The sequence below is a fragment of the Ostrinia furnacalis genome, unplaced genomic scaffold (assembly GCF_004193835.3).
Source record: "Ostrinia furnacalis isolate ACB-3 unplaced genomic scaffold, ASM419383v2 OfSCF5660, whole genome shotgun sequence".
NCBI lineage: Eukaryota > Metazoa > Arthropoda > Insecta > Lepidoptera > Crambidae > Ostrinia > Ostrinia furnacalis.
Genome location: NW_021135899.1, coordinates 58,460 through 72,025, shown reverse-complemented (window position 1 = coordinate 72,025; position 13,566 = coordinate 58,460). Strand labels below are relative to the sequence as shown.

At 36.4% G+C, this 13,566-nt stretch overlaps 1 protein-coding gene across 1 annotated transcript; it reads left to right on the top strand.

Moving 5' to 3' along the window:
* The first annotated feature begins 243 nt into the window (after window positions 1–243).
* LOC114361369 (uncharacterized) lies at window positions 244–2,955 on the top strand. The gene is made up of 3 exons (XM_028316362.1): window positions 244–946; window positions 988–1,459; window positions 2,557–2,955. The coding sequence occupies exons 1-3, from the start codon at window positions 597–599 to the stop codon at window positions 2,632–2,634; spliced, it is 900 nt and encodes a 299-aa protein (XP_028172163.1). The 5' UTR covers window positions 244–596; the 3' UTR covers window positions 2,635–2,955.
* The last annotated feature ends 10,611 nt before the right edge of the window (window positions 2,956–13,566 follow it).

Here is a 13,566-nt window from a genome sequence, read left to right as displayed (position 1 = left end):
ATTAGGTAAGTAGTTGATAATTTTTCTTTTGTCACTTTGTTTACTTTTTTTATATAAGTTTATATTTTTCACAACAAAAATTTAGTCATAATGGTTTGCCCAACTTTATGTGTATATTTAACTGTGGAAACTTAATTGGTTTATGTGTTTTCTCACTGCACCTAAGTTAAATTATATTGTAACTGTATGTTTCCCAAAAATAAATAAATAAAAAATAAAATAAATAAAATTAATGGATTTGTAGAGATAGGAGAAGAACGCAAGCAAAAATTTGCAGATCATGCATTAGTTTTTATGATCAGAGGAATAATATGCTCTTCATGGAGACAGAGCATTGCGTACTATTTCTGTGCTGGAACAGTTTCTGCAGTGGAGCTACAGAATATACTGAAGAAAATTATACCTTTCATTTCTGAGACTGGTCTGTAATTTTGTGGAGATATGTATATTAGTCACGCCGATGGCCTTTCTCGGGACTCAAACTATCTCTATGTCAAATTTCATCAAAATCGGTTCAGTGGTTTAGGTGTGAAAGCGGAACAGACAGAGTTACTTTCCCATTTATAATATTAGTAGGATAGTCCAATGAAAACTTAATGGGCGGCTCGGACACCGCCTGGCGCGATTTTCCAAGCAATAAGTTTGCATCTGACTGTACCTATTTAATTATTATTATTTCAGATAAGCAGCTCAACAACTGCATGGAGACTATGGGGACTACAGCAACAATAGTGCTGTTTTTTGATGAACTCTTTGACAGCGTTAATGGATCACCAGGAGGAACGAAAGGAAAACTCCGATTTGCTGTTAAACAGAATTCTCCACATGAAGATTTTTGGAGAAATTCTATTCAAGAACTGAGGAAGATAAAATTTATCGACACAAAAAGCAAATTGTCTGTGCAAGCTGGGAGGCCAAGGCATGTGCGTGTTCCGTCGCTAGATGGGTATTTTATTAGGTATTTTATTATTATTTAGACGCCAAATTATTATTTTCAAAATTTGGGGTAGAATATTTTTACCCCAGATACATTAATCAGGATCCTTTAGAAAATTTCTTTGGTCGTATTAGAGCTGTCAATTATAGAAATACAAATCCTGATGTAAACAGTTTTGTATACACCTTCAAATCATTAGTGTTATCAAACATGTTAAGCCCGCACTCAAAATTTTCTAATTGTGAAGAAGACAATGGCGATACACTGATCGATTTAAATTATTTATTTACGACACACGACTTTCACGATAGCCAAAATATCGCGCCAAACGTTTCAATTACGCCATTGTCTTCTGGAAGTTCTGGAACAGTTATTAGCACTGAAAGTGTAATAAATGAAAAAGTGCGGGTGCAAATATCGGTGTATACTGCTGGATACATATGCAGAAAATTTACAAAAATATATAATTGTTCCATTTGTGCTAAATCATATGTGACCAAAGAAATACAAGGGATCCATAAATACAGTGTGAGTCACGTTAAAGTGTACATATGAAAATAGATGAAACAAGACCTATTTTTATCGACAAAAAAGAGGTCAAAAAATTTTTGAGTTTTTTTTTTTAATTTTTTATAGAATTTTTTTTCTTTCAATTACTTATTGTAAAGAAAACGTAATAACTTTTAAACTAAGCGGTATATCCTGATAAAATAAAAACAGTAATAATGCTAAAAAACAGGCGATACTAAAAAAATACATAAAATACACAAAAAAGGCCAACAAGTAATAAAAAATGATACTTTTTGAAAAAAAAACTGCTTTTAAATTTGTGTTTTTTTGGTTATTTGATAAATTTCTCCAAAAAATGCCCCTATAACAGGTGGTTTTTATTACATTGTATTATTTTCTATCGTATTATCTTTGTAAAACCAAAAATCGCATGTCTCTATCCCTATCACAACATTTGCTATGAGCGTTTGAACAAAGGCCTGCCACAACATTATTCTCCGCTGCAGGTAGAGAAAATTTTAATTTTAACTAAAATGCTTATTTTACTTCGAAATCTTTTGTTTTTATTTGAAATTTAACTTGTCTTTATCTAAGTTACAAATCTAGAGCCATTTTCAGTTTCGTTGTTAACGAAGCGTTGAATAGCGCGCCCGGAGAGGGTTAGTTCAAACGATCATTGCAAATGTTGTGATAGGGATAGAGACATGCGATTTTTGGTTTTACGAAGGTAATACGATAGATAATAATACAAAGTAGTAAAAACCACCGGTTATAGGGGCATTTTTTTGAGAAATTTATCAAATAACCAAAAAAACACGAATTTAAAAGCAGATTTTTTTCAAAAAGTAGCATTTGTTGGCCTTTTTTGTGTATTTTATGTATTTTTTTAGTATCGCCTGTTATTTGGCATTATTACTGTTTTTATTTTATTAGGATATACCGCTTAGTTTAAAAGTTATTAAGTTTTCTTTACAATAAGTAATTGGAAGAAAAAAAATCTATAAAAAAATTAAAAAAAATCTCAAAAATTTTTTGACCTCTTTTTTGTCGATAAAAATAGGTCTAGTTTCATCTATTTTCATATGTACACTTTAACGTGACTCACACTGTATATCCAATATAGAGAATACAAAAGGTTGAAAAATAATAATTTGGCATATCCTAATGATTTTTTTTTAAGATTATAGAGAATGTTCCCAAGTAATGGTAATAATAATGGCCACAAAATAAATATTTATAAAAATCTTATAGATATTTTATAAAAAAATATATATCCTGGCTTGGGTGCAAATCTCACCAACTGAATTTAATAAAATATTGTGTTACACTTATAATACGTCTCCAATCTCATAATTGGTGTACCTAATATAATAAATAAAATTTTAGACGGAAAATTGGATGAAAAATATGTTAAATGGAAAACATGCAAATTTTAGCATTAAGTAAATAAAAGTCATATAGATTAAGAAAACTTAAACTTAATAAATAATAATTACGATTAATAAGTGTTTTATTAAACATTTTATTGTAATAAATTGAAAAGCTAATAATCATACCCTGATCGCCGCGACCAATGACAGGACGCGTTGATGTGAACTCATCGCTACAAATTCATACACGCTGTCTGGTCGCCATCGCAATCGTGCACGCCGGCTGCACGCGTTGGTTTGGCCGAACCTTAAAGCTATCATTATTTGAGATGGAACATATCTATTTGTGGAGAAGAGTAGTTTAGTTTCCCTGATGAAACCTTTTATGAAAGTCTGCGCTGACGGTTACATTTTGGATGTTGTTGGACCATACGCCGCTGTGACGACAGATGCCGATATTATGAGAAAAATCTTATTTAATTATAACGAACCAATGGAAGATAATCCCTTCCATTATTTTCTTGAACAAGGCGACGTACTAATACTAATATTGGACAGGGGATTTCGCGATGCCATTCCTTTGATTGAATCATGCGGTTATGATCCACACATGCCGTCTTCTTTACCACGAGGTCAAAACCAGCTGAGCACTGAAGAACGAATAAATCCGAGATAATTAACCAGTGTCGTTGGGTCGTGGAACTTCCGTGGAAGCAATCAACGGTCGCTTTAAGAGAGCTATAAAATATTTCCGCTCAGAATGTTTAACAGAGCCCTACACAAAACATTTGAAGATTACCAAATATAGCAGCAGCCTTAATAAACTGCTTCCAAGAATCCTTCCCTTCCCTATAGATGATAGCAACTATACTGACGAGCACTAATGCCTACAAGCAGGAAGTGCAGTACCTAACATATTGTAAATAAGAAATTTTTGCCGGAGCAAAATAAAAATAATTATTTAAATTGATAACAATTTATTGTGGTTGAGACACAAAAATTTTAAAAAGAAAAAAAAAGGGATGGGTCGTTGGGCCGTTTGGTTGGTACAGACTAAAAATACTAGACTAAGATGCAGACTAAGATTAGCGCGCCATTATCACCACTCGGCTCAACCCCCTCCGCACCCGTCGGGCGCAGCAAGCGTCTGGCACTGCGGGACAGCCGGTGCCAAACACCTTATAGCCGGTGCCAAACGGAGCAGCCGGTACCATACACCTCCTATTGTACAATAAAAAATTATATTATACAAACAGCACAATAGTAAAAACAATTTAAAAACAATAATCCATCGCTCTCGGGGATGGAGCAGATGTGGACACAGCAAAATCCAACGGTAATTCATTACACTGGTAAATCTATTTAGAAGGTAACTGAAGGGAATCAGGTATATTTTAAAGTAAAAATGCGAAATAATTTCAACAGACTTGTGTACTGATCGAATCCAACAGACAGTNGTATGCCCGGAAAATAACCGGCCAGAAGGTTGAAGGGTCAAGCTCACAGCGTTGGACCGGCGCAGGACGGCGGTCAAGCTCACAGCATTGGACTGGCGCGGGGTGGTGGTCAAGCTCACAGCAATGGACGGCGGCGGCGGTCAAGTGGAGAACATTGGACCGGCGCGGCGCAGAACGAGGTTGCCCGCGAGTGCTTTGGATCACAAGGGTGAGCGATATTGTTTTCCATTTTATTCTTTTGCTGAATACTTGTTGTTGTTGGTTAAAGATTGTCGCCAAGATTGAGTGGCAGACGTTTCAATAATGTTACTGTAATGACCGGTATAGGTCAAACACAGTACATAGTCAGCACAGAATAAATTTTATGTTGTGTAATGATTAGGGATGCCCATCAGTCGAGTGCCGATTGATTGGTAATAACGATGATTTGAGTAGTGATGTTGGTGATGTGGAGGCCACTGAGTGATAGTCACAGGAATGACTACCACTATCTTCGTAATCACAGGGATGATTACATAATTTTGACTTAATGACGGACCATGGACTTTCGACTTGTGACGATATCGTGATCACAGGGATGATTGCGATTGGTAATGTAGTCACAGGGATGACTTGGGGTATAGTGTGCAGTTACAGGGATGATTGCAATAGTAGTCACAGGGATGATTGCTGGTGAGGGTGATTGTTACAGGGATAACATTCGCTCATTTTGAGAGTCACAGGGATGGCTTTGCAAAGTTGTGGCACTTACATACCTACTATTCATGATGCTTTCTTTATATTTGACTAAACGGCACTTGTACCTACTTTTTGGCTTTTCTCTAATATTTTCGTTAAAGTATGTTTTATAGGAAAAAGGTAGTTTTCAGTTAATGAATTTTCATGTTTTACCATCTGGTAAAATGTAGTTGTTTGCAAATTAGTATTACGTAAAATCAAGTGATAATTTTAATCTTAATTCAAAATAATTTTTAGTTTGGCTCATTGGTACAAATGGTATCAAAAAAAAGTGCGCCGTTAAGAACATGCAATAAATTACCTCACGTGCTCAATCACGCGTGACCTCAGCTGAGTTTACATTGAGTGAAGATGTTATTGTAAATTATTTGGTTCCTAGGTGGTAGTTTCACCACTGATGTGAATATTATCGATACGGACGTACGTGACGGATGTAAATAGACTAAAACTATTAGAATTGCTTAAATAGACTTCCTGAATTCCTTGTCGGTTTACCTTGTAGGTACTCGTTTAGTAGAATACGGGCGGTGAGCTTAAAATAAGATTTCATCTTAGGAAAGTAGCAGCCTTGCCACTTTGCACTTGCGTACCTACTATTTCATGATCAATTGAGAAGAATGCCATAGGGTTATGTACCAGTCTAAAGTTGAAGTCGAGGTACATGGTGATCCGCTTTGCAATGGAGGGAAGTCGAACCTTAATTTCGAACTCCTCCTATGTTGTTATTTAATTTTTAGCGTTAAGAGTCGCATCTTATAATTTCCTCCTATGTTCTTCTGATTAATTTCGTTGCGGGTCCAATGACAGTTTAACTTTCCCCCGGGACAAACTTGACCTTCATTGGTTGGGTTTTTGTGGCGGTCAAGCTGTAGATCCTGGCTACACAGGAGTTGCAGTGGTGGGAACGAGAGGTGGGAATAGTACATGGTGATCACAGTTGTGGTGATGATGATTATTTTTTCTGTAATGGGAACTCGAGTTTGCTTTTGAGCCGTAAATCGTGGTGTGTAGTCCGTGGGTGATGCACACAGTGTTGTGATGGTACTTAATGGTACAGTTTCAGTAATGGTGATTACTGCGGCATATGGAGATACTCGAGTGTCCTACGAATTTATTAGTGACTAAGATTATTGAAGTGTTGAAGTTAATGATCATGTTACATAGCCCTGGCTACTTCTATGTTATTAGAGTTGATAATGTATCAAGTGTCGATTTTAGAAAATAATTAGAATTGAGTTAGTTTACTTTCATGTTTTAATAGCAGTGATTATGGTAGCGATTGGTAGTGTAATTATGAACATTGGATTGCAATGAAATTAGAACGCCTGAGGTAGACGTGTCTAATGTAGTACAAAAATGCTAGATAAAGTATTTGGTAGATGAGTGTACTTGATGGAGGTACATTGCTTTTTTATGGATGATAATGAATCTCCTACATTCATATGGAGAAGGACCTTAAACCAGTTGTAGGATTAGTCGATCAAAACTCAATTATTTTAAAGTTACTTTTCTCAGTATCGTAGTATGCAAGTCACTCACATTGCTTGCATCTCCCGTGCATTCGTAGTCGTAAGCGTAAATCGGGCCTGATTTCCTGTAGCAGTGCGGCCATGACTGTGAATGGCATGCGTTTGGCGGGGAGGTGTAAACGATCGCTGTGTGTCCACCGGATTGTTTGTATTCGGGTACCGGAGGGAGGTAGCCCATGATTGTGTTGTATTTGGGTACTGGATGAAAGTAGCCCATGATGTGATTCGGGTACCGGATGGAGGTAGACCCATGTTTGTAATATGGTGTAAGAAACAATCGGATGGAGATGAAGAGTATTGTTTACTGCTTTGCTGACCTTAGTTATTATGATGCTGTAGTTTATTGAGTTTTGATGGACCTTAATCTCTATTGTGTTTTGATAATGTATCAAGCGATCGCTAGGTAGATACTTAGTAGCGTACGTGTCTCGCTGTATCGCTGCCGCGTTTCCGAATAGTCATCCGTTTAAAATCTAACTGATCGTTGATTATTTCGTATTAAATTCTAATTGATTGTGGGAATAGACGTCTATACTACAAATAGAGACAAGCAGGGAATGTTCTTGGCAAGAAGCGCTTCCTGATGTTCAACTCGCATTAAGTTGTTCAGTAAATCGCGTCACTAAGTTCAGTCCACTTGAGCTGTTAATTGGCAAAGTAGCAAGGCCCCTAGATTTGATGTTTACTGATGAGGAATTTAATGAACTTAACGAATCAAGGACTTTGGCTGTTTAAAATATGGAAGCTAACGCGACTTCCGATAAAACTAGATTTGAGGGGACAAAGTCTAAAGTAAATAGATTTTCTGTTGGTGACTTTGTTCTTTTACAAAATAAAGAAAGGAATCAGACAAAATTAGATCCTAAGTACAAAGGGCCATTTCGGGTGAGTGAGGTTCTAGAGGGTGATAGGTATGTGCTAAATGCACTTAACTCTCGGAGAACGTACAAGTATGCACATGACCGTTTGCGCAAATTGCCCGAGTCTAGTACTACATTATGTGACAATGACGAAAGTGATTCGGATTGACTTACTATCCCCTGTATAATTGCCAATGTTAGACCGACAGATAGGAACACAATAAAGTTTGGTTTTGATCATGACCGCGCACTTATAGTGTGTGTATTGGACTGTATTGTTTGTTGTATCCTACCACCAGAGTGGTAAAGAGTGCTGAAGCTAGGAGTGTATTCTGCCACGTGGCTGAGTGTGTCAGCCAGTGGTAATGGTATTCTATCGTCAAGGAGAGTGATGATAATGAGTGCAGACAGCACTGAAGTATTCTACCGCTGTGTGAGTGGTAAAGAGCCTAAGCACTGATAAATGGTATTGCAGTTCAGATGTTCCTAGCTGTCTGTCAAAAAAAAAATGTTTCTAAGGATATCGAATTATGAGTTTTCCAATGATTTTAGCTAACAATAAAGAAAATTAAGTTTCAACGATGTTGTTTCTCATATGGCAGCCTTATCAGGGCTGGCTGAGTATCAGTGAACTGCCTGGTATTTCTCGTCTTTACAGAGGCATCACCCGAGGACGTGTGAAATCAGGATGGCCGTGTCGGAGTTGTGGGCGAATTTTATTTGATTAATCGGATAAATCAATCAGTTCAACGAATGAAATGTCAGGTTTGACACCTGGGTGGAATCATAGATAATATTGTAGCGGTCGCAAATTGCGAGTAACGGAAAGTGACAGGGGATTCGTGTACCAACTGTTGGAGCGACCGCACGTATCTATGAGATCACCGCATTTCAATCGTGAATCAACAGAGTAATCTTGGTTTATTTTGTATTGTAAATTTTGTGATTTGATTAAATTCGCATTATATTTACCTCGACGTGTGGTTATTTCAACTTTTCGATAGAGATGAAACGGATAGTTGTTTGGCCGGATACCGGATACCGGATATCCGGCCAGCTGCTACGCCGGATAGCCGGATATCCGGCAGNGTCTCCCCTACCTAACATTTTTTAAGACTTTTATTTAAGAAGGCAGGTAAAAAGGGACTAACTAATAAAAAGGGAAACGATTAAAATACGATAAACATATCAAAATTTTACTACTTCTAGGTACAGTTTCATTTTTAATAATATTTGGCCGTTTTCACGACGTCTTCAGGGTTATTTTTTTCCAATTTCTTTTATTAAATGTTGTCAGAGTATATCCGACGGGCCTGTAACTTTATCTAATTTAAAAGTCATAAAAACAATCGGTAATTTTATAAGGATATTAGAAACGGTGTAAAATAAAAAGATTTTATGACTTCCGGAGCTATCAAGTTACAGTGAAATATATTTTAAATTATATCGTAAACTAATTGGTTAATATGGGTTATAAAGTCAGAATCTGCCGCCATTCACTATAACTATGTTGGCGGCGTGCTCAGATGCCCTCAATGCGCGAGGGATTTTACCGCGAAAATAGGCTACGTAAGCCATCTTCGGGCACACCAGCGCCGCCACGACAGCTAGGAGTCGGAGTGGTCGCCATGGCCGAAATCGGTCGGATGGATCATCATCATCATCATCATCAAAGTCAGAAGCATTTATAATTTTAATTAGGATTAGTTGCTTGAGATCATCATGGCGTATTCAAGATGTAGGTATAAATCATAATAATTTATGTTATAAGTTTTTAACATTTGGCCTTCTAATGAACTTTTAATGGTAGGTTAAAATCAGCAGGTCTAAGACTAGACTATGATAAAATAAACTAACTTTAGCTACCGTTACGTTTGTCAAAGGCAGACTCTTTGACTTATGTCTCAAAACAGAGTTGATTTTTTCGGCAGGCGTTAACGATTAGTGTAGCGTGACGTCAGAGCGACTATACTCGTAGTTTGCGACAATCTATACCTACTCCCCCCCTGTGGATTGAATATTCTCCGAAACTACGGGATCTATACCTACTAATCTACACGTTACTAATATTATATAAGGAAAATGCTTTGATTGTTAATTGTTTGTATTGAATATTCTCCGAAACTACTGGGCTGATTTGAAAAATACTTCCATGATTCCAACATTATTTCTGATGAACATTGTAGGCGGTAAGTTCACCGGGTTAGCTTATTAAAGATACTTTAGAGGCAAGCAAAAACCAAAGTGTAACAACAATATTATGTAATAGAGATTTCACTAAGTATAACCTCTCAGAATTGCTATCCACATTCTAGCTATCTTAGAACAGAGCTAAAACAAGACGTGAAAGCAAAATTTGATTACGAACATCTCGCGATCTGCTGACATAAAATTAAGCCAGCGTTCCTTAGGAATTACACCTAGGTACCGATGAAATTACATCGAGGTGCAACTGAAGTGCAAATTTCACCTGAAAAGCACCTGCGCTGCAATAACGTGCGCTGCGTGTTCTAGCTAATTTGTTATTTTAAGTTGGGAAATTTTCAAGGTGCTCTAGAATGGTGTTAGATTAAATATGCTTTAAGCTAAGTGCTGTGGAAACTTAATGTATTTGCAATAGGGTGTCTATGGGCGACGGTAATCACTTACCATCAGGTGATCCGTCTGCTCGTTTGCCTCCTATCACATAAAAAAAAAGGTACGATTAAGTAAAAATTGCGAAACTTAAGTGGCAGTGGGCGGAGTTCATAGCTCGTGGCACTGATGGCCGCTGGGGCAGAAAAGTTCTTGAGTGGCGACCACGGGCCAAAAGACGTATTGTGGGCAGGCCACCCACTAGGTGGAACGACGATCTGGTGAAAGTCGTGGGAGCGCAGATCCTTGTAGGATGTCCAGCAGTGGACGTCATTCGGTTGAAATGACTTGTATCACTATGCCATAGAACTTCAGTATTTTAAAGTGAAGAATGACTTTAACACGGCAATAGCTTTATTAAGATACTTAATAAAATATTTTATAACACTTTTCTCGCGTACTAACTAAATATCTCTTATTGAATTCCGGATCCACTTTATTCGTTCAGACAAAGGCAGTTATTACACGGCTAACTACACGAGTAGGGTTGCCAGGAAAATAGAATAGCAATTGTATTCCATGAGTTACTAATATTTAGATAAGAATAAGAATACATTTATTTGCTTAAAACACGGTATATACAGTTACAGATGTTACACAGAAAAATGTTCAGTCATGTTTTGCTTACACGAAGCATGTAAATATTAATTTTGGGCCAAAAATCCAGTCATGTTAAAGGTACATACTCGTACATTAGTGCTAAATATTGTTACATAATTATTAATAATATATTATTATTTTAATGTCGTTCGTTTCAGCCGAATGACGCCCACTGCTGGACAAAGGCCACCCCCAAGGATTTCCGTAAAGACCGATCCTGCGCCGCTCACTTCCAGGCACCTTATGCGATAATCTCACTTAGAAAGGAATGTAGAGAGCAGGACTCTACATTTTAATACTCAATAGGTACTTTGCTTTACTAATTAGCGCATTACGTCATTCTTTAGGCATTATTTCAGTGGTTTCAGTGAATATTTGGATTTGGAGTTAAGCACCTCCTTACTTTCTTAGCTTAATAGTCGACCTGTAGAGAAAGTTTTTTGTATTAATTCAGCCATATTTTGGATGATGACCTTCTGATGCGCATAAGTTACTAAACTATAAATAGCATGGATAAGGCTTTGAATTCTGATAACATTTAAAAGTTTTTTGATAGATATAAGAAATGAGCTTACTCGTAAAGTGTCAGAACTGTTTTCAACTTGAATTTACATAACTGTTTTTAATTTTTTAACAGTTACAACTGAGATACACTTCAGCTAAACGTATCAAATCTGACACCCATTCTAAAATTTCTTTTTTTAACATCTTAACCTTTGCACGCCCCTACAAAATACTAGCAGTTAAGGTGTTAATTTCACGTGGAAACTGAAATAAACTTCAATTACAGGTGGCGCCACCGCCGCGACAGCGGAGCGTGCCTGTTTATGTTTACAGCGTGTTTACCGTTTGTTTATTCGCGTTAACAAGTTTGTTTCTCGGTATTGTTTCGCGTCTAGGTCTAAGAGCTGAAATGAAGGTATTTTAGTGAAGATAATTAACTTTATTAGCGTTGTCACTTGTGGTTTTTAGAGGAACTGTACCTACTCGCCGAAATAGTACTAATCTAATATTAATATAGTCGATTTATACCTTTAAAACGCGAAAATGAGACAGTCTTTGAGTCTTTGCAAGTTCTATACAAAGCCAACTAGTTTAAAACTAAGCATAGTTTGTCAACTCTCATTTGGACTGTAAAATATTTTCCCGGATATAATACTTATTATGCGTGTGCTCATCATAGTAATCTGCTTCCAAAGGGATTTGAACCTAAATCACAACCACATCAGCCCGTACGTGGATTTTCAGACTAGGTGCCAGGCTATCAGAACCAAAAATCACATTTTGACTAGGTATTTATTTGGTTATTCTGTATCCAGCTTAAATGTATTCTATTTCAATTTATATTGGTCTACAGCTAAATTGGTAACCTGATGACCTGAAACAAGCTTTTTTAACCCTAGATTAGGCATCAGTCTGCCACAATAATCAAATTGTCCAAAACCGTAATTGAAATCCAAATAACCTAAATTAGAATTCCAACGAATACAAAATCCATGATGACGGTTCGAAAAAGCTACTAATTAGATTTTCTTGCGATAAATTGTTAAAAAACGTCGAATGTTACGTGGAAAGCAAAGGTTCGATTCCCGTTACAGCCACAAAGCAAACACAAACTGAGTTTTGGGGCAATTTAGCGAGGCACATTCAATTCTCGGTAACTGGCAAATAAAGGTCAGTGTCTACTGAAGAGCTAAAAGCTAAGCTAAAGCTAAAGTTAAGTATAAGATATTTTTTTAGCTAAAAACATTTAAAAACTTGCAGGCACACTTTTCTCTTTTGAAACCTATTTAGGGCACCAGTTCCTTAGTTTAAAATCCTTGGCCTAGTTTATTTTATTTTTAGAGATTTAATTTTTAAGGGTTTAATAAATATTTTTTGATGATACATAGCAGTTTCAAATATCAGAGGCTCGAATTGATTCTAAGAAGCTTGACATGCGCAGTTTGAAAAACTTTATTTTTTTGTTTGTCAATATTAACGAAAAACTATAGTAATGGCCAGTGTTGAGAAAAAGTATAATAATCTATCTTTTGGGAATTACCTAATGTGCCTTAAAATTATCATCAGTTTTGCGCCGTAAATAAAACAAATAAAATAAAACTTATAGCTTTACACAATCCTCTCTGGACATCTACCCCAAGGTTTCAATATCGAAAAACGATCGGTGACGAATCGTCCGGTCCAGACGTTATTATTTTCAAATTAAGGACAACGTGTCTGTCTGTATGCAAATTGCTGTACCGATTAATATGAAAAAAGCCGTCTGTGCCCTTTACCTGTACCTTTTGCTGGATTAGGATTTGTTTGAGGCAGATTGGTTTTTATAGGTAAGGTGAAATTATGCGGACAAATTAAGGTTTTACAAATGAAATAGACTTTATTATACAACAAGAAACGATCAATATTAAAACAATTTATGAGGTGAGAGTGTCACAAAAATGGTATTTTGTAGACTACCGATAGACACAGGAAACGTTTTATTTTGAGTCAATTAAATAATTTGTGTTAGGAGGATTGTAATACTCGTAAATGTTGACAGCAGCTGAGCTGAGCACCTATTGATCACTAGTAGAAGTAATCAACATCTTTAAAGAAATTAAGGGAAGGCATTACTTTAAAAGAAAAACATATTTTTACAATAAAAAAATGAAACCTATGCTGTCAAGATGTCAAGGATGATAAAGAGCTAAAACTAACCAAAACTCACGTCTTTCTGATCCAAATCCATAAAATAAAATACCTAAACAACAAAACCTGTATGATCATTTCGTTGCAATCAAAAGTATAAAAATAATTCATTATGGCCGTCTGGCTGGCGAGTTCAAGTATACTCTGCCCTAATAAATACTGCCTATTTTGTAAATATTACGTGACATAAACGACGTAAGCAAAGATTGAACTGTTAACTTTGATACAACTTTCCTTTAG